This window comes from Aulonocara stuartgranti (genome assembly GCF_965226115.1).
Source record: "Aulonocara stuartgranti genome assembly, chromosome: 5".
In the NCBI taxonomy this organism is placed as follows: domain Eukaryota; kingdom Metazoa; phylum Chordata; class Actinopteri; order Cichliformes; family Cichlidae; genus Aulonocara; species Aulonocara stuartgranti.
The window spans coordinates 9,610,131-9,632,185 of NC_138943.1; the positions used below are offsets into that span (position 1 = coordinate 9,610,131).

Sequence of the window (22,055 nt, forward strand, 5' to 3'; positions counted from 1 at the left end):
AAACCAGGAAATGAGTCCCCCTAACCCACTGTCAGAATCCCAATTATTGCAGCCTCTTCGTCTGGAGAGGCTTTAAGGATGGAAATCAGCGCAGCACAGACAAATCCACGCCGCTGCCTTTATTTCCCTCGGTGCCTCTGCCTTTAATGGCAGCTCTAATTGACTAACAGTGCACGTGGGGAACAGCCATGCTGATGACTGGATGGCTGTCCTCTGTGTGGAACAAGACACAAAGCAAAACAAAACAAACACACCCCCTCAAGGCTTCTGCTGCATTGTGCATTGTGCAAACAAAGATGAGGGAAGGTTTGCATTGGGCTGCAGTAACGGAGGAAAGCGAGTGAGGGAGAGAGAGAGTGGGAGAAAATAAGGGAAAGAAAGAGAGACCAAAATGTCAACAGCCTGCCTACACAATAGGCATTCACACAATATTATGTTAAAGTAAAAGCCTCTTGTATTCTTGTGGATTGATGGCTACTTCGGCTGCTGTTAGCTGTTTAGTTAAACATAAGGAATACAAATTAGTGCCTCAGCAGATGTTCATTACTGCAACATTTGCCTGTTAAATGGCATTACAGACAACATGACTTAATATCTGCATCATAAGCAGCATCCCTTAATTTCCATTACTGGTTTCTTTTTTACCCCCCTTTTCTTTTAAACACGGATCCAATAAAGGATTGTGATGTGTGTTTGATAGAGGCGGCCTCTTTGGTCTATACACATTGTAGGATGTTGTAACAGCAGGAGGTGAATAGACGAGCTCTAAGACATGTCATTTTGTTCCCAGAGGGGCCCCAGGGAACATTCAGGAGCCTTTATTCCTTCTTCCCCACTGTGATGGGATTTCAGTATGGCCAGGTGCTTTTTTTTTCTGTCTGCTGGTCTTCTATTTCTCTGTCTGTTCTCCACCCTGCACACATCCATATAGCAGCAAAAAGGGTGAAAAACAAGAAGAATTAAGGGAGCTTCAGATAAGGGAAAGAAAGAGTCTAATAAGACAAAACTGTCAAAATTCAGCCGTGTTGTTAGTACACAAATGAAATAACAGTAAGCAGTCATTTGTATACCCATACACATGCACTTTATTATCCTCATTTTCACAGCACATTTATCATATGTGGATGTGATAACGTGACCCGCGATCCCTGCGAATCTCTCAGAATTCAAAGATCATGGCCTGTTAAGCCTGCAAACGTTTTCCACATGGTTTTGCACATGCCGGGCTCTGCTCCATATGCCCCTCCGTCACACTCCTCATTATCCCACACCATCTTTTGAATCTCAAATTCAGACAGTATGACCTCTTATAATCCCGGCACTTCTTTTCACATTATTGGCCTTCTCCTTGACTGTAAGGGCTTCCTGTTGGTCTGCTTCTTGCTTGTAACACCTCTACCTGTCTCACTCTGAGCCCCAAGATACTATAGGTAGTTTTCTGGGATTTCTCCATGAATGCAAGGCAGAGTGACAAGTCTGAGACCTTATGGATTTATTTGTGATTAATTTGCCTTGGACAGGCAATTCTGGAAATGAGAGCCGTGCAGTGCACAGATCCATCCATATGGGACTCTTTCTCATCAGAGACGAGGCCGGGGCTTTGTCAAAACATCCCCATGTGTTGTCTCTCAGATGTCCTCGACCCGTGTCCTGTTAGAGGAATCCTTGCTCTCTCAGCTAAGGGAGACTGATGGATAAAGCATCTGTCTGGTAAAAAAAAAAAAAAAACACAGAAAAAGAGAAACAATTGAGCTCACTGTTTAAGACAGGAATCCCTCTCGAGTATCAGTGACCTTGTTTTTTTTTTTTTGCTTCTTTCAATGATATATTAGAACTCGGTCAACACTGAAAAAATTGTGGTGTCTTGTGTTGTGTGCTGTTGACCTACATTGCAGCTAATCTAAAAGTGAGAGCAGAGAAAAAACAGTGTTCATGTCACTGATTAAAAGTGCTTAGAAGTGCCACATGTAATTTATGCCCATAGTGTGTGCATGCTTGTTCACACAGAGGTAAACCCTTGATCATTTTAGGAGGGTGACCATTCAGTCTCATACAGCATCACAGTGTTTCAGACTCAGAAGCTCTAGACCACTCTGAGTGGGAGCACAATGGGAACACTGCAGCATTATAGACAGGTGTTTTAGTTATAATCTAACAGTCATTTATTGTGTTGCTTTTTTATTTCATTCGATATTTGCTTCCTCCTCTGCAGAGTCTTATAAACAATAATAGGATCTAAAATGAGAAGCATCACCGAACAACAAAGATCTCTCCCCTGCTAAACTTCACTTGCTTAAAGATTAAATAGCTGCACTAGTGAGGCCAAGAGATGGGAAGGGAAAGAGATAAATGGAATTGAAAGGCAAAGTGTAGGTGGGACGTATTAACAGGGACAGGCTAGAGCTAGAGTTCGTTTCTCTTCTTCTTCTCTTATCAGTGTAACATGCCCCAATGCCTGTCAACATGCTGCACTAATAACCAAGAGAGATAATCTCCACTGAGCAGCCGAAGAGAAAGATATCACAGGGAGAGAATATTAATGCCATAAACTTCATAATTGCGGTATTTTGTCATTCTGATGTTTTGACTTCAGCTTAGGGATTACTTGGTCGTACGCATTGAGATGAGACGGTACAGTTCCTTTCAAAAACACTTTATATAATATGAAAAACTTTGGCTGTTAATATGAAAATAAGTCTGCTTTCTTTGACTTTTGAACCATAATTCATAATATGACCAATACGGAGAAATAAGCATTTTTTTTTCCTTTACATACAGTGACCTCCAGTACTTGGATTTAAAAAAAGAAAAGAAAAGTAATTTCTACAGTTAAGTGGTTTAAATGTATACTTATTTATCTGCTTGACACTATGAGTGCCACTTAACTTTGTAGCATGAGTCAGCATGCACTGTAAATCTCTGTGTTGTCGATATATCTCCCTTGCAGTGTCATTAAGATAAATTCCTGTGCATTTAATTAGTCGGCAATCAAGGCGATTTAGCTTCAGAAAGGACTTCCTGCTGCTGTAAAGGAAAACAAAAAAGATTGAGTTAATTTAACGACTGTTTCCACAGGCTGAGACTGAATAAGAAGAACCAACAAACAGAAAATATCCTTGGATTCAAGGGCAACATCTCTGTCCATCTCAGTGTGGTGATTGTGTCCACGCAAGCTTTACGTAACCCCCGGAGCCTCTGCAGAGTTTGGGCAATGTCAACAACCAAATCAAGGAGGTTATGTTGATATTTATTTTATTTGTGGATTTCATTCCATAATGTTTAGAAACCATCTGGTTAATGTCATCCCAGAAGTTGGACTCTTATAGCAAAGTTTTCTGTCATCGGTCTCCCAGGAAGGTGTTTGAGTCTTAAACTGTGCACTTCCACGCAAAGCCCCATGAAAAGTTAAGCTCTCCCCTGTTGAGAACCACTGCTGTACAACTGTGCTGTGTTTTCTTAGCCAGGTTACTACATGTGTCTTCCCGACTTCTGGCTGAAATCCACCTCACTAATATTGTATTAGGTCATTCACTATATCAAACATCACACCTCAAGAATGATCTGAAAATGATCTGAAAAACGATTTTAAAATTAATGATTTAAATAGAACTAGATTTGATCTCAAGTGTAACTTTGTCATGTTGCCGGATGAGGATCACCTAAGTTAGTGCAGTTTAAACTGATGGTGGTAGGAAAATGTGCTCCAGAGTTCAAAACCACAAACAGTAGTAGTGCAAGAAGAAAAAAAAGCTCATCTCCAGTGTCATCATTTTGGCTTCTGGAGCCATGAATGTTGATCTGAATTCTCTACTAGCCCATGTACTGGATGCTATATCAGATATTTCAGAGGATAAGCAAAAAGCCTGAACTACAGATGACAGTAGAAGAAAGTGAGAGGATCTTGAGGCTTCATAGTGAGAGAACTGTGTATATCTGCACCTAATTTTAGATATCTTAAGACTATCTATTCCTAGAACCTTGTAGCTACCAAAAGTAAAAATAGTCACAGCCAGAATCACTGCCATTACAAAACACAGATAAGCAGCGTCTGTACTTGACACTTAACTGCGTATTCTCTAATTCATGTTTTTTTTCCAAGATCTATTTTATTGTTGGTTTCCTACACACACATTGTCACTCTATCCAGTACTAGTACTTCAGCCAAAATACTGGCCTGGTTTAACTGTTGAAGCCACTTTGAGGGGGATGGTGTTTCATTGCTGCGGGGGACAGCTCTGCTTTGTAAATGGGCTACTTACAGAATTTTCTGGATGTTAAAACTTTTTTACCTCCCATCGGGCTGCTGCTAAGCAAATAAATTACTCAGTATAATGAGCTGTTCCACTCTCCCGTGGAAATTCACAAGCTATTGGCTAAAAGGTATGGTTCGACACGGTTTTTCTCATTCTTAGCACTCTTGTAAAGAACTGGGTTCATCTAAAGGATACAGATTTTTTTTTTGAAAACATGCCTTGGAAGATGAAAGGCATGGCACAATCCGCTTGGCTAATCCTTATCTAGTCAGCTAGAATACGCTTTCCAGTTCATTATAATATGTACCCGTGGTTTATGGGTGACAAATCTCACAATGCCCCACTCTTTCGTGTTCTTCCTCTCTACCTCTAGGTCTTTGCATTATGATTAGTTTTATTGTCCCACAGGTTATACAGTAAACCCTTTAGGGATTTTAGTTGGGGTTTTTTTTATTGGTGGCAAAATAACAAGCTAATAAGAAGGCTGCTGCCTTGTGTGGGGGTGAAAAAACATTGCTTCCTTTGGACCTCACAGCATGAGTGCAGTACTGAGATATTATCAATTGTGTTTTTATGTCCCCATCATGCGTGAAAATTGGACAGTAATTACTTCTTAATTTCCTTTTAATAAGCTGAACTGTAGCCTTTTAATTCCGTGGAATGATAACGCAAACACGTTAGCAGTTCATACTTTGCACACTGTTAAAATAGACTCAGCTGATACACTCATTTTACCTAAGGAAGTGATTGATATCGCCACTTCTTGTTATAATGAACAACTCTATCCACTCAGTATCATCTGAACCTTTTACGGTTAATTTATTTAAATCTTGATACTAGGATTCCATGCAAGGAATACCTGAATACATTGGTTGCTGAAAACCTATTAACTCAACAATAAATACTGGATTTTAACACTAACCTTAAAAAAAGAGGGAACTATAAGGTTCTTTAGGTCAAGGTTTGATTTCCTGTTTACTCAAAGCGTAGCCTCTCATAAAGCTTTAGTGGCTCAAAGAGAGAGAAGGATTGGAGAATAACAGGCACTAAAACAGAGACACACTCAAGGGGATAAACAGAAAAATCACGTACCCTGCTCCTCTAGTTGGACATTAACCACCCGCCAGTGTTTACTATAAAGCACAGATTGGCCTTGCAGCGTATTGATGCCTGGGAAATGCTCACTTCGTGCTGGGACCAGTGTTCTGGTTTATTGTGGTCATCTCAAGGCTGTGTGGTCTTTACAGTGTTTCACTCGCTTTTAAGGTGGGTGGAATCAGGGGTGGGGGTATCCGTGCATTTTCATGTGCAGGGTGTTTTCATTACACCCCACCAACTGACTTTGTATGGCACCATCTCAGCACACATTGGGGCCACTACTGGCTCCCCCCACAATATAGGCATCTCTGTTCTTCTGAAGTAACAGGCTTAAAGAACTGTATGGAATATATTAGTCACAGTTATTAATGAGGCTGTTTTGATTTTTGTCTCCCTCTGTCTTGGCTTTTTTTTTTCCACTGTGCAAAGTCATCGCGATGCTGGGGATTTTAGCTGAAACGAAAAGACAGATCTTGTCAGCTCTCAGGGAGACAGACATAGTTAAAACTAAACGGTGATTTGGCAAGAGGAATAGAACAAAAAGAGACTTAGAAAGAAAGACTCAGTGTAAACTTATGCTATGTCTCTGCTTATCATAAACTTCCTTTGGCAGGGGAGTGGATTTGTTTTGTTTATGGGATGATATTAACTGTAAGATATATAGGATATATATATGATTTATAGTTAACTTACATTATGAATTTTGCCTTTGTACAGCCACCCTTCAAAAGAAACTAATTTCCGCTGCTTGTATCTGCAACCTCATTCTTTAGGTTATGGGTGAGGGTGGGGACAAAGAACCACTGTTAAATTGACAGCTTTGTGTTTATGCTCAGCTCTCTCATCACCTCTCTTCAATGTGGACGTCCCCCCAATCCTTTTGGCAGTCTCCCCTCACTCGTGACCAAGACCCCAAAATACTTACTAACCCAGGTTAGAGGTCGTGATTCCCATAATTCCTGCTGCTTCACACTCGGCAGTGAACTCTGTATGAGCTGGAAGCCACTACCTGATGAAGCCAACAGAATCACGTCATCTGCCAAAAGCAGAGAGAAGATCCAAGGATTATAGTTTTTAAAATTTTGTTTTATCTCATTTAGGTAGCATCTGCGCATATTACTAATATTCAGAAGATTATAATTTAAAATCGACAACCCACCTAATTAAATTATATAAAACATTAAATGTAAACACTCCCTACGAGATATATTCTGCATGATTTAAATACAAATGAGAATACTGACAATTAGAATAAGAAAGAATATGTCTCTGCACTGTATGAGTGTACCATCGTGAAGGTTAATGTTATGACATTGACACTGAGCAGAATGTGACATTTTCAGCCACCGTAAGGGATAGCTCACCACTCCACAGAGAGTAAGCCCCAATAGAGAAGACATTTTGAAGCTATCTGAATCCAAAATGAGCAGGCCCCACTCAAGCACAGCACTGATACATCGATGTCATTCATTCCTTCTAGAGCCTTGATAACTCCTCCTTGCGACCTTCTTACTAAATATAGCAATTCACGTATTGATTTGGGGATGTGGCGCATTCACAGCTTGCCTCCACCATAATGACCTATTTCAACAGATTGCTTGTAGTTAAGTAGTTTTCTTTCAGTGGAGCCTTTGTGTCAAGTCTACACAAGGAAGAAGACAGTCAAATTTTCCTTGTGGAGATGGACACAACATTTGCACACATCCATTGTCAATGTAGGAATCCTGCACAAGTGTAGTCTAGAGGATCTGTTTTTAACATTTTGATCACAGCATTCGTTTATTTGGTCATGCTCTCAATGTCACGGTCCGTGGAGATAGACCGTGTGGGAATGTGTGTGTTGGACCCAGACGCGAACACAAGCGAAGATGCAGGAGTGGATTAAACAAAAGCGAGCCTTTTATTATGGCTGATAACAGAACAAACCAGAGTGAGGGCAGTATAAGGGTAATAGTTCAAACAGAAAACCTAAACTGGCCATAAACTAAGAAAAAGCTATGGCTGGAGATACGGAACACAGGGGGTGGTAACACAGACGACGCGACACAGACTACATGAAACACAGAGACTAAATACACAAGAGGAATGATCAGGGGAAGTGGCCACACATGGGAACACAGCTGACACAGATAAACATAACAAGACATGGCAGGAGTAAACAACACTGACGGGAGACTGTCAAAGTAAAACAGGAAGTACACAGGTGCAAACAGGAGGAGAGAGAGAGCACGGGCATAGTGGGCTGGGGAAACATGGAATGAAACAAGGAGGGGAGATGAGGGCTCACAGATACATAGAGGGGCACACAGGGGATAAAAGTCACAAGGGGAAGTCAAATAAGGAACACCACAACAGGACAACGTAGGAAACATAGCCTAAATAAGGAACGAAATACAAAAATACAAGAAACTAAGAATACTGGGCCCACATGGCCCAGGACCATGACACTCAAGGCCCTCAGAAGATGTTTCCTTAACAACATGAAAACTTGTGAGATTATGAGAGTCAATTTGGCCTGCAGGCAGTGTGATTAAGTACGGATCATTCACAGTATTGTACCTCATTGCTAATAAAGTGTGGCAATGGGGAAAAGAGCCAATGAAAACTTGGCAAAAGGTGGTTTAAATTCCATCTGCTTGTACGCCATGCCAGCAGGCAGGTTTCCCATTACTAAATGACTGACTATGATTGAAATCATGGCTCTGACGCACCTCATTATCTGTCAGTATTATGTTGCAAGAGGGATGGGCATCAACAGGATCACTGTTATTCCAGTCAAATCATCAGCGATCCAGAAATACTGTCATTGTTTCATCAGAAGACTTTTATCAGATGTGCCTAAACACTTCACTGTTTATCTTTTTGGTCTTCCAAACAAAACAGAAGCCCAATCAAAAGTGATGTATAAGTTCTTTCCTGTAAATCCTTGAGTATGCAAAAGAAAACAGCACATTATACTTAATATATTCCCAGTTTCAATCTTTCATTTTAACCTCATCTATCAACACTAGATTTTCTGTAAAACTCATTTCAGGATTTTGACCTCAATGGAAGTAATTTATTCAGTAGAGTTTCTACAGTGGCATTGTCATTCACCTGAGAGATTTTATCAGCCACATCACAAAACCCCTGAGAACATAAGTCCTTCCTCCTCCGTTAGCCATTCATTGGTCTTCTAGGGATAGCCACAATTGGGCCTTTGTGGGCCTGGCTTGTCTGTCATCTCCCTGGTTCTGTTGATATGGGACTTGTGCTGAGAGCGTGGACTTCTCATACACTGCACTAAGCGCTAGCTAATTGAGCTTGTCGAGCCAGAACCTGTTAGTGTGCTGATAAGAAGGTATTTGACCTCTTAGGAGGCCCGCACTGGTTCCCAGTGGAACACATTGTTACTGTATTTTATACTTTTTCTGTATTGAAATAAACTTTCAAATAAAGTTTTATTTGTTTAGAATTGAACAGTTTTTTTCTGACACCTTAATTCACAATAATAGTGAATGTCAGGCCAGGGTTCTAGAGATTGTACGTTGATAAAGAAAGACCCCTGAAAAAAATCACAACATAGGACTGCAGGTTGTTTTGTTTTTTTTAATGTATTCAGTATATTCTCCCTCTGGTTAAGAGAGTTGGAAGAGGTCTACAAATCAATGGCTTTGGAAGGCTGCCCTTCCCGTTTCCTCATCAAAGTTCCAAGCAGAAAAGCAAGAGTAGCAGTGTTTCCACCGTCCTGTTTTCTCATTGTACCAGATCTTCTAAAATAGTTTTGGCACTTCATCTCCCCCCTGTTAATAGCAGGTTATTCGATTTTCAGAAACCTGTACGACTAAGACACAGATATTACACAAATTTACTTTAGCTTTGTCTGGCGCTTTGTGAAAGCACACCTCTATGGCATTTCTGACCATCTACAACATGTGTAATGTTTCTTGTTTGTTTTTTGTTGGCTTTTTTGCACTTGGCATTTCATTTATGGGTTCTGTGGACAGGGATTTTAGTCTGAGTGAAACTGACATGACCCCCGCTAGCCTCCCTAGGATAATCCTGCTGCCTCCAGGAACCCAAGACTAATCTGCCAGTCGTCCTTTTGCAGGCCCTAACTCATTTGAAGCTGCCTCAACTTCTGACACTCTAACTTTAGAAACCCAAAAGTGGATCTGACTGATGTCTTTGTTTTTTCTTTTTTTCTTTTTTTGCGCATAGGCAAGTTTATACCAGTGCTGTAAATTTCTCACAAATAGATGTGGTAATGATGGCTCACATGACTGTCAGCGTATGGCTACGTACAGTACAGTAGCTATTCCTCAGACAGCGACTGTAGGCATCTTCTAGGCCTTTATATTTGTACAATGACCTTTTCAGTACGTTGGCATTAATGTCAAAGGGGATATGTGTTGGTTTGTGTGGGTATGTCACATATGTGGTACTGGAATGTGTTGAATTGTGCCAAGTGGAAAGCTATGCTTCAGGCAAGGTGCGCTGAATTAGGGTTTTATGTGTGGCATGTATGCATTTCAGTCATACTATTAAGCGTCTCTAACTGAGGATGATTGACTAGCCTCATCAGAGACTCTCCAAGACGTGATGGGCATACATAAAAAATCTCATCTAATAAAGATGTGATTAGTTTTCGCCACAACCCATAATGAAACAATTTGAATGTTGGGTTCAAAACCAGTATGCTGTAAAGAGAAAAGATGCTATTAAAGATACAATGAAGTGATGCATTTATCCATTAACGTAGTGTAACTGCACATCCCATTACAGCAAATGTTATTGTTTCTGTAGGGCTGACAACAAAATTAAAAACTAAAATACAGACTGAAACCAGGCCTTCATTCCTCCTTAAAAAGTCCAAATTGCTAACACCTGGCATAGCATAGAGGAGCATTTCCTGAAAATGAAGAGGATTCAGGATTCTTTGAGTAGATGCTTTGCGAGGGAACATGGAAGCATCAATGGTTATCCTTATATACAGTAATTATTTTCTTAACCCCCTTTGTAGTTAATCGCTTACAAACATTTTTTTAGAAAGGTCTTCGAACTAGATGTAATGTGTTCAGACCTGCCTGTCTCTCTTTGGCTTTGCCATTCTGTGAACCACAAAAGAGATAATTACAGTATAAAACCATTTATTTACCTCAGAGATTTGAACCAAGAAAGTGCTAGAATATGTTAGTGTTAGTCATGTTAGTGCTTTGTGTGAATATATTAATACTTTTGCAAGGAGCATCCATGGTAAAGGGCAAGTACTTCACACAAATCAGTGTTAATATGTTTTCAGTGGTTCTAGGCAATACTGTCTATTCAATGAGCATAAACAAACACCAAGCATTCATGAAAAAATGTTAAAAAGTATGTTTCCATGAACAGGACACAGTGCGTAACTATTCTTAGAGAGCAGCTGTTTTGGTGTAAGCCACCCCAACAAGGGAAGACTTGGCCTGAAGGCATAGATTGGAGAAACTCAGGAGCAGACTAGTTACCAAGGTAACAAAGGGCTTGCCTATCTCTCCCTCTGCCCCAGAATCAGCCTGATCCTCTGTGTGAGCTGGATACTTAATTTCACTGACCCCCCGGGTCTTGGCTGAACAGTCTCCATTGATTAGGACAAATGGAAGGGAGACCAGCCAGCTAAGCCCCTCCTTTATCGGGGTTAAGGATGTAGTCATAGAGGGGGAGAAGATGTAGAGCAGGCAGATGAATAGCTCGGAGATCGCTTGTTTTAGATGAATTAATGACATATTTAAAGGCTAATTAGTCGATGTATTCACTCAGTATAAATATGCTTGGGCCATCACCTCACTCCGCAGCCATGATTGGACTATTTAATGTATTCCACCTCTAAATGGCAGTCATTAAAGCCTTCAAATGAATCTCCTCCCAACAATACCACTCTTTTCAGGTGCAGGTGTAATGGAGCAGGGAGGAGGTTTTGGATGTGTTTTGTGTAGGTGCAAATGTCTGATTTTGCTCCTTGAGGTTGCATCTTTTGAGTCGGGTAAAATCGTGTTTTGGTGATTTGTCTTCCGTGGCTTGTCATGACTTGAATTTTTATGAACTTATTATCCATTTGACAAGTAAGCCTGATTTGAGTCACGCGATCAAAGCAGAGAATATGTGAAACGTACACCTTTTGCCTTGTATTATTCTTGGCAACTTACAAGGTCTGCAAAAGGATTTGATATTTATTTATCATTTGCAAGAAGCTGAACAAGGTTGAAACGTGTCTTCCTACTGATTGACAGGCTGAAAGAATAATATTTTGTCTACAAATGTATTTTTAAAGTAACGTTTGTTTGTGCAGACGTGTGTCTACGTGCTTCATGGATGCGAGCACAGGTGCCTAATAGGCACGTTACAGCTGTTTTGGGAGTTTTTTTCTTCTCTTGTAGATGAAATGGATAATATAATTCACTCGGACTCCCTACTGCCTCATTAAATGCTTGTGGTCAGAAGAATTGATATAATCTTCAATAAATACACTCCAGGGAGAGATGGTTGTAGATATGAAATCCAGCCCCTGAAAATTATACCCACGGTCCAGTTTGGGGCACTGTTTATCTATTGTGCTTTGTATGAGGTATGTCTTTGTGTGTTTGTATGTGTGCATTGGAGGGTTACACAGGGACAGTGGCAGGATTCAGCACCAGCTGCTCCTTGCAATGCCACTCACCCCACTGCCCCTCACACCCACCCCCACCCCACCCTTCTGCTGTGACACCTCCCTTGTCCCTACTGACTGGACAACACGCAGCCCCTTTATGCCACCTGTCCATCAGCTAGACTGCACCTTAGGGAGCCTCTGTCGCCGAGCTTGGAGCTGCCGCTTTCTGCCTTTGTTTGGATTTTAGTAAAGCCTCCCTCCTCCTCCCCCGTCTTTCCTCGTCTCTTTCTCTCTTGCTCGGTCTTGCTTGCTGTTGCTCTCAGTGCTGTCCTTTACAAACACAGACACACAAAAAGACATATACAGACCGGTGATTGCCTCTGTCAGCTATTTCCTACATCTGCCTCCAGGCACAAAGGACTCTACCGCCTCTACCCATCTCCTAGCTTGCCTCTCACCTGTACCGGCCAGGATGCCAGTTACTGGGGCTGTTGTGCTGCGCAGAAAATAAATGCTGCCTGTTGAACTAGATAAGGAAGATTAAAGTCAATGTGAAGCTGATGGTATTTTACAAATTCAGACAAGCTCCAAAAACAGTCGGACAACTTTAATAGGTTGTTTATTTCACACACTGTGCAGCACAAGTCATTCTGTATTGCTTATCTTCACGAAGATGAGTATGTGAATTCTAGGCCGACGTGCTTTTTGTCTTCAGTGGGTCACTGAGGTTATTTATCATCCATTCGTCCCACTATTCTTCTGCCTCTTCCTTTTCCACCTCTTATCCTCTTCCTGGGCTCACCGAGTCCTACTGTCATCAGCAGTCTGAGACGATCGGGGCTGTAAGGTCCGGGTGCAGCCTGCGGAACGGAGCGGGGAAGCTGCCTCACATAGCAATGGCTCCTGTTGCCCTAGCAACTGGCTGTCCTTGAGAAAAGGGCACATTTGGGGGTTTAGGAGGCCATAGCACTAACAGCCCCAGTCAAAACTCATAAGGAGTTCAGACACATTGATCTTTACATCTCAAGAAAGCACGTAGTGTAAACACAGTCCTCCAGAAATGCTTTAAAAATAGATGTCTGATTCATAGCCTTAGAGAGCTGTGATATAGAGCATGAGTAGTTTGGAATGTATTTTCCCCCCTATGTAATTCTCCATAGGGGGGGAGGCAGCAACTCTGCAACCACTGTATAGTCTTGCGTTTCGAGGGATGCTGTGCTTTTCAATGCATCCCGTGGTGCAGCAGGTGATCTGTTCCCACGAAGGTGCAGGCGAGGGTTGGTGGAGCCTGCACACATTCTTTTGTTTGCCTCTACGATCACAGCTCAACGGCCTGACATCTGATCGCTACTGTGTCTTCTAATTTCCTACCCATCTCAAATTTGAAACAGTGCACACTCATTCAGCTGGTACGTAAAAAGAAAGGTGGAGCTTTTTTCCTCTGTCATAAACACCGAGGTACTACAAACACAATAACTGGTATGCCGTGTCAACTTACAGTAAAAGTTCAGTGTCTCTACTTGCAGCTTGCATGCAATGTTAGGTAAGGCTGAGGGAAAATAACTTTATGCAACAAAGGTGAATTTAAACGGACTTTTAAATAGTTTTGAAAACTTTCAAACTATTTAAAGACAGCTGTGAAATGATGGTTTAATGAAGAACAACTGTAGCAGTGATTAGTAAATATGCAAAAAGCTCATTAGAATTCAGCTATTTGAAACAACCAAGCAAAGTGCATACATCTGTGAACCTTCTGCAATAAACCACAGATTTTTTTTTTACTGAATTAATTACTTTTTCCAAGCACAGACATTTAATTAGTGGCCAGATTATGAAGTACCATGTTCTAATTTCAAATTATATACCATTATCTGCATTAACGGATGTTTTTTTCCAGTCTTGTTAATGATCTGTCACTACAAATAATAGGACACATTTTAGCTACCTTCTGTGTGATGTGGATCCTCAAGGCTGACAAGCCATCTTAAATAGAGATTAATGCAGACAATGGGGCATGCCTCCTGCCACACCCCAACCATCTGCAACCCAATGTACCTAAGAGGTCCACCAGCAACCTGATTGGACCTCTACATCCTCTGGAGAGCAAGCTGTCAAGTGATCTGCCTGCATGAAATGACCCTTTCCGCTTTATTCCCCCCAACCGCCCACCCTCTAGCCTTGTTCATGTTTCGACCCTGTGTGTATATGTGTTGGCTCAGATGCCTGTAATTTCACCATTTGTGCATCTTCTTTTTTTCCCTCCCCTACTGAAAAAAGTGGGAAAAGATGAAAAAACAGAGTGCAGTGAAAATTCCAGACATTATTACTGTGCAGCATGCATGGCTCCAGTGATACTTTCCTTTCATCTCTGTTTCCTCCTTTATTGACAGATGGTAGTTATCAGACAGTATGGAAATACTGTGGTTAAGATAGTTTTCACTGATTTTTTTTCCCCGCTTTGGTATTTATGACCCGATGATCGTCTTGAGAGCGTTGTGGTCTTGAACAGAGGGCCAATCTGCCAATGTTGTATGAGTCAAGAAGCTAACATGTGCCACATGGGAATGATGTTCTGCAGAGACGCTGAGTGTTTGAGTGCAGTGGTGTACTCATGGTGTGCGTACTTTAGTGTTGCACCAAAGTGTTGATATATGACTCGAGTTAAAAATTTAATTAATCAATTGAAAGTACATCAGTTGTTTGAAAATATTAAATTTGGAAAAAAGCCTTTTTTTTTTCCGGCTTCTGGTTTCTCAAATAAAGATTTTCAGCTTTTCTGTATTATGATAATTTAAACTGAATATCTCTTGGGGGTTGGGACTGGAACCGTGTTGAGGCCTTTTTCAACAGAAAATTTCTGATGTCTTAAAAGAATTAAGTTGAATAGATTAATTAAAACATATCTGTCCAATTAATTGGAGCCAGAAAGAAAAATCCGTTTTATCCCCAGCTGCGTACATGTATGCAATATTTTCCAAAAATCAACTGTGATTATAGTTAACAAAATACAAATTACTTTATCAAAATCTGCTTTATAAAAAATTCAAAAGAGACCAAAAATACTTGAGCGTAATATGTACTATATCTGTGCCTTGTTGCTCCCCTGTGTTATTTATGGCCAACGTTAAAGAGATAATAAGAAATAAGGTCAGTTAGTTGGAAATTAATTTACACCAGTTGTTACATGATGAATATTTCCCTTGCAGAATATTTTTAGCTGCCGCTGACATTCTGAAAACTTTTTTTTGTCCTTGTAAATACCAAACCTTGTGATGGTGAGCCTCATATACGTGGCACATATAAGGTTAAGCCCTTGAAGTATGAGCTGAAATTGTCCTTTGGGCCATGGCCAGATGGGGTTTATTAGTAGCTTTCTGCTTTACGGCCTCTACTTATTTATGTGTTGATGTATGTGCATCAGAAGAAGATGGATTAAATGAGTTTCCTGGGAGTAGGTACGGTACAGGTCCTGTTTGTGTGTATGTGTGCTTTGGGTCTTAGCCCTCCTAAGGTGCCTACACCCTCGGAGCTCATTTCCCAGGTGCCCCACATTCCCAGCTAATCTGCTCCTCACTTCGGCTCCTAATCTGTCTCAAAGGACTCTGCTGAAGGGAGGGGGATTGGGGATCTGAGCTCTGTGACAACTGCATAGGAAACACAGCTTAGAGCAAAATGCTGAGGTACATAGTGGGAAAAATCATTCTGCTGTCCTCTCATACCCCAGGATGCATGAGTCCAGTCACCTTTGTGAGTACATAAGCACACAAAGTCGCAAAAATGTATGTATGTAAGATCAGCAAACGTGTATGTTTAGCCTCTTCACCCATCTAGTGAATAAATTTTGTTATAGTTTTCCTGACCTGCCTTAGTTATAAAAGTTGAATATCAGACAGGAGTTTCTTACAATATACCCCATTTAAATGACCCTGTGGTATCCTTGAGTTTGAGTGTGGGTTGATTTACACCTTGGAGTTCATCAGTGGTTACCCTCACACACTGGCACTGTCCTGGCTCACAGTGTGAGGAGCCACACAGAGCCCCAGACCTGTTAATTGCACCAGACATGGAAACCTACAGGGAGAAATGAATATATCATTTGTGTGCCAGTGTGTGTGTGCATATGTATGTGTGTGTGGAGTGAAGCGAATGCCAGTTGTCTAATAGCTTTCACACAAGCCTGATTGAATTAGATGGCCAGGAGGACTGCGTTCCTAATTGAATTGCAGAGACCCTGTGTTGCAAACAGTGCTGTCTAGTGTTCCCCATGGAAGTGCTGAAGCAGAGGGGGGCAAGCCGGTTTGTCCTCGGTCCCAAGAACAGACACGCAACTCGTGGCTGCTCCACTATAGTTTATCTGTGGCTGTGACTGACATTTCACAAGGTTACACTCCACTCAGATGTGACCAGTTCAAGGGCTGATAGTCTATATTTGTGGCTGAATGATAGTAAAGGTAATGAGAAAGCCATTGCAAAAGCTAACAGGTTGTCTTAATCTAATTTAGGCCTTTGAATGAGCGTTGGTCTCTCTTGTAAAAAGAACAAATCTCTTTATATAAGCCTCTAATTTGTCCCGTCAGTGATTCATGTAGTTTTTACGGACAGCACCAAAGCAAATGGAAGCCCAAACTTGTCCATGGCTCGCTCTAGGGGCCTCTTTGGTCACAGAGGAATACAGGGAAATCCCCCCCCCCCACACACACACACACACAATCCCTCTGACGCTGCCCATTTTCACCGCTTTCAGCACTTTTTCCTGCTGTGCACACAAAACCTAGCACCTCTGTCTTTTTTTTCTTTTTTTTTCACCCCTCCAGCCTTTTCTCTTTTACACCTTGAACACCACACATGAACACACACCCCTTGCCTGTCTTTATCTCCCTTGTCTATTCTTTGATGGTGTGTTCATCAAATAAAGCAGTTTTGGGGAGGGTGGATTGGGCCCTGAAAAGAGTGAGTTGGGAGGGGGCTTGAAGGGTGTGCTGTTTTTGCTGTGATGGCCCATCCTCCTGGACAAAGAAGGCTGCTGTTGTGCACGCTATAGATGAGAGATGGTGGGAGACGGAGGCTGGAGAAGTGCTGGGTTGTTTTATTTATTTATTTTTAATCTTTTACAATAGATATGGGGTTTATAGACTGGATTACCTGTATCTCCCAACTGATTGTCTGGTTGTGACCAAATTCCCAGGAAGCCATGATGGAAATGTCAAAGGCCCTGATTTTGTTTGGTCTCTTTGTGTGTGTGTGTGTGTGTGTGTGTGTGTGTGTGTGTATGTGTGTGTGTGTGTGTGTGTGTACTGTGTTGGTGAGGACCAAAAACGTCCCTTATGGGGACAAAATGCCATTTTTAAACCATTATGTCAATTAGATGTCCTCATTTAGATATGAAAGTGTGTGTGTGTGTGTGTCTGTGTCTGTGTGTGTGTGTGTGTGTGTGTGTGTGTGTGTGTGTGTGTGTGTGTGTGTGTGTGTGTGTGTGCGCGCGCGCGCGCGCACAAGAGAGAGAGAGAGACATTTGATTTGGACAAAGGGGACAGGCCAGCGCAGCCATTCATGTTGTCATTGCCACTGAAAACAACACTCCCTTCCTTTCTCTGTCATACTCTGAGCTTTCAACCCTCTTCTCTCTTTTAACATGGTTCCCTGCTCCCTCCCACATATAAATACATGCACACACAGTGGATTTAGCTACAGGTCTCCTCTTCAGTGCGTTATAAATCTTTCGGCTATAATATTCAGGAAACCTTTGAAACAACCAGCAAATTACCTGCTGTAAAAACTGACTAGCACCCTAGCGCAGTGGCTTACCTTACCCCACAGCTCCAGCACAACTATTTTTATTCAGTGAGTCGAGCAGAAAACCCTAATTAAAGCTTTTATGTCACTATATATTATTGGAAGCCATAAACATAGGCAGACACGAGCAGCTGGGGGTTTGGTATGTGTGTATGGGGCAAGGTATTCAGTTTACGATTTAAGACTTACTGTTAGATTAAAGTAATGCAATACTCGTTCTTCAGATGAACACGTAACATAACAAAACTATCTCGCCCTGCTGGCAGAGGTTTTCACGTATTTTTCAAATTTGGGATTTAAGAGCGAACGTGCCTGCTGTGTGCCTGGAACCAATTTTAGGGGTGATCTGGACCTTTTGACACAGCTACCACTAAATTGAGTCTGAAGTGTTTATAAATTCCCTTAAAGCTTTTCTATGCGGCTTTTGTTCTTGACTTATTGCCACGTTTTATTGTGTGTCCCATTTCCAAAAATCCACGTTCACAGTCTCCAGAGATCTAATAGGAAAACTTGGCATGTTTGATTGCTGCCATTGATGATATTAATAGCAGTGTGTGTATAGGAAGCAGGAGCAACAGAGGAGCCCTTTTCAATGAATATTCTTGCAGTAATTAAACCTTTCTTGCCAGAAGGATATCTGAAGTTTGAAGGAGCATCCAAAATAACAGCCTTTAGTTCTCACATGTTGAGCAAGACTGCCAGCATGATGATCAAACAGCTCAGCAGCAGCAATCCGGGCAGGCAGGGAGGTAGGGAATTAAAGCTCTGATCTGATTTTTAATCACTGCTCTCCGTGTCTCTGCTTCTCTACATCTGACACCAGACAACTGTGCAACTCTTAAAATCTGTCATCCGAGAGTAAAATGGAAATTCCCTAAATATTTCCCCAAAATAATGGCCCTGGTGAAGCACACAGGAAAGCCAAGACATATAATTCAGTGTCCTCTTGAAATGGCATAGGATGTTTTTTACAGACATTTCTCCTTGTAACTTGAATAGGTGTTAACACAGTGAGCAACGCTGTTGTAGGTAGTCACTCGAAGTGGAAATGTTATTTACTTGCCCATGATGAGTTTTGTTCTGCTCTCATGTGATTGGTTACAGTTTGACCTTTTGTGGTGTTACAGGAACTTGTAAGTGTGTAGAAATGTTTGAAAATTGATGAACAAAGAATGCTTTTTTAAACTTTTTCCACGCCTAATTGAATGTGCTTACAGTAGACAGTAAAAAAAAAAAAAAGATGTTTGATGGTTTGGGACTTGGTGGGAAAATAAGAATTAACTACCATTTTGCCATCCAACAGCTGCCACAGAGTATTTAAATGCAACCACTGTGGTAGCATGGCATCATGTGGCTTTATAAGTGCTAATCATTTAAATACTTCCATTTTTCTCCGCAAGTCATTGTTCTGATTGTTATGCACCGTCTGCATACTGTTACAGCACATACTGTACGTTCACTGTGGGCCCAGTGATGCACTCGAATCCTTGGCTGAAAACCCTCCAAACACAGCCATTCCCCACATCGCCCCTCTCCTTTCTTTGTTTCTGTCCTTACGCCCCCACCCCGACTACCTCTTTATGCCTTTTCCTTTGGTGTTGCTCCTCAGAGCGCCTCGCTCTCATAGACCTCACTGCGCCGCTGAAGTTCGATCGCAATTCCCCGCATAGCTGTTGCCCGGGCCTCATTCACAGACCCCGTTGACTGGCAGGGTGAATGTCCAGGCCTCATGTTTCACGCTGTACCCCGAAACATTTTTCAGCCATCAATCACGGTGGTAGAAAAACATGTCAAAGCTAATACTGAGTGAGGAGATGTTTAAGATTGTCTCCGTTTTGTTCAGGAATAATTTTCTGCCATTCTGGCGTTTGTGCTATTCAGTAACAAAACACTGTTTTTTGTTTGTTTGTACTTTTTGTCTTTAAGGCGTAACTTTTTCAGTGAATGAAAGAAATGATTTCTTCTGTTTCTTGTTAGTTTTAATGAAACTAGCTTTCACGGTAAACTGTATTAATGAAGCTTCTTTTAAAGTGCCCCCTCGTAAAGTAGTAGCGCATGTTTTACTCTGTCTGTAGGTGATACGGCTAAACTATTATGATTTGTTGAACTACAGAGAATTGTTCTTCATGGTGGTCGAAGGTGATGGCTCTGAGAAATGTATGTCGAGTTCCAAAAGGGAAAAAGGCCATTAATCTGTGGCCTGTATGGTCTATGAGTACACTGGTGTCTGCATAATCTAAACATTGGGATTGGATCCGGACTAATTCTGCCTTGTGAAATGACCTCCTTTAAATGGGAGTTGCAGCTGCTGATATTTCCACATTCCAGATGCTACAGTGGAGCTGTAATTGCCAGTATAGTCTCAGAATGAAATAATGGCTGTGTTTTTATAACTTTACAGTGTAGAAATGGCAGTCGTGTAATAGTAAGGCTTTTAATACTAGTAGAAAATTAGATAACTTGTTTTCTTAATGAGGAAGAGAAATTGTTTGAAGTGCATTTTAAAAAAGGACCCTATATAAATCAACAGTTTTAAATTTTCAAATAAAAGAAATATGCAAGGAAGCATTCATCTTCTGTCTTTTGTTTCTTTTCATCGCACTAAATCCATTTTGCTTTCTACCCAGAAAAAGCACCGAAAGACCCGAGGGCTTTTAACGTACCGATATGCAGTGTGTCCCGTGTGTAAATTTTTCATGTTACTATTTCATGTCTCCGTCTCAACACCTCTATATTCTTTTATCGGAGGGGCAGGTGGGAGCTGGATTACCTGAAGCAAAACCGTAGCTTTTTTGGCCCGAGATACGAGAAAATCTCTCGACATGGTGCAGGTGCAAATGCTGAAAAAAGGCTATTTATTTTTATTTTATTTATTTTATTTTTTTTAAGCAGTGAAGGTTTAGGTGGAATGTGACTGGAAAGGGGAGGATAAGGGGATTTCATAGACAGCTAAGTTAGTTTGTTTATCGCAGCAATGAGTGGCGCTTGTGGCAACACGCAAACAGATGTACCCAGTGGTAGAGCCTGTGATTCACCCACACAAAGTCAGATGCACAGATAAAACATTTAATGGCTGAGCCGTGTGTGTGTTCATCACAGTCTCTGTGATAAATGTAACTTTCCTCCCATGTTTCCAGAAAGAGGCCCTTAAAAGGGATCTTAACAGGAAGCGGGGCACTTCAGAGATTTCTCAGGCAACTACAGCGTGGTGAATAATTCAGAGCAAACGTACATGTAGCCATATCTGCAGAGGCATGCAAGAGTGTGTGTTTATATTCAGGGTTGCTCTGATATATCTTTGTTTGATTTATGGTGTGTATGTTTTTGTTTTTGTTTTTAAATTTGATTTCTGGTAACTTGATGGATTTTCTTTTATAACACAATATGAACTATGCATTGGCAGTGGATGCATATATACAGGGCATTACATGGCTACCCTTTTTAAGACTGCCACAATGATAAGTATAGTATTATAGAAACCTAGTACTTCAGTCATACAAAAATGTATTCACATGCAGTCTGCTTTTTGAAAATCAGCTGCTTGTGATTTTAAAAATTCTTCTCTTCTCTCTTTTAGCCTGTCTGTCAGGCTTTTTCAAGCCGACTCAAGGAGATGAGCCCTGTATGCAGTGTCCCATCAACAGCCGTACCACCAGTGAAGGTGCTATTAACTGCGTTTGCCGAAATGGATACTATCGCACCGACTCAGATCCTCTCCAGATGCCTTGCACAAGTATGTATGGTACTGAAGCTGTGATATATGAACTTGCCAATTACTTGCACATAATACACAGACATGAATGGAAAACGTTTTGGCGTCAGATATGAGCTTTCTGACACACACATGTCACAAGCACAAGCAGAAGCGCTCCGGGATCAAAGGACAGTGGTAGTCTGTGTAACTCCAAACAGAAACCCTGTCAGAGCTGTCCCTCACACGAAAGGGATGCTGACATGCTCATAGTGTGGCTGTCCACAGATCTGACCCAGCACACAAGCTTCAGCTGCCCCTCCTCAACATCACACAGTCCGTACTCCAAACCAGACCAGAGGTTACTGGGACAGGCCGCATAGCTATGTGAGGGGGCAGACTTGGAGAATGAGCTGAGGCGAGACCCTCTCTTGTCATGCCAATGAAGCTGTTTGAATTTGAATTTGAGACTGACATAGAGGTTGGACGAGAGAGACGGGCCGGGGATAGACCTAAGCAAAAGTGAGCAAGGGAGGGGTAAAGTGCGAGGGAAAGACATGCAGAAAGACACGAAGGAGGAATTTGAGGGAGAATGGGTGCGTGTATTTGAAAAAGA

General features: G+C 41.5%; 1 protein-coding gene across 8 annotated transcripts in view; it reads left to right on the plus strand.

Moving 5' to 3' along the window:
• ephb2b (eph receptor B2b) overlaps positions 1 to 22,055 on the plus strand; it is a gene marked incomplete at its 5' end in the record, with an annotated part of 170,500 nt that overhangs the window by 111,426 nt on the left and 37,019 nt on the right. For all 8 annotated transcript variants that reach the window (XM_082532132.1, XM_082532134.1, XM_082532133.1 and 5 more), the window contains one exon: positions 21,326 to 21,481. In XM_082532132.1, the coding sequence (XP_082388258.1) occupies positions 21,326 to 21,481 (156 nt within the window). The remainder of the gene's footprint in view (positions 1 to 21,325; positions 21,482 to 22,055) is intronic.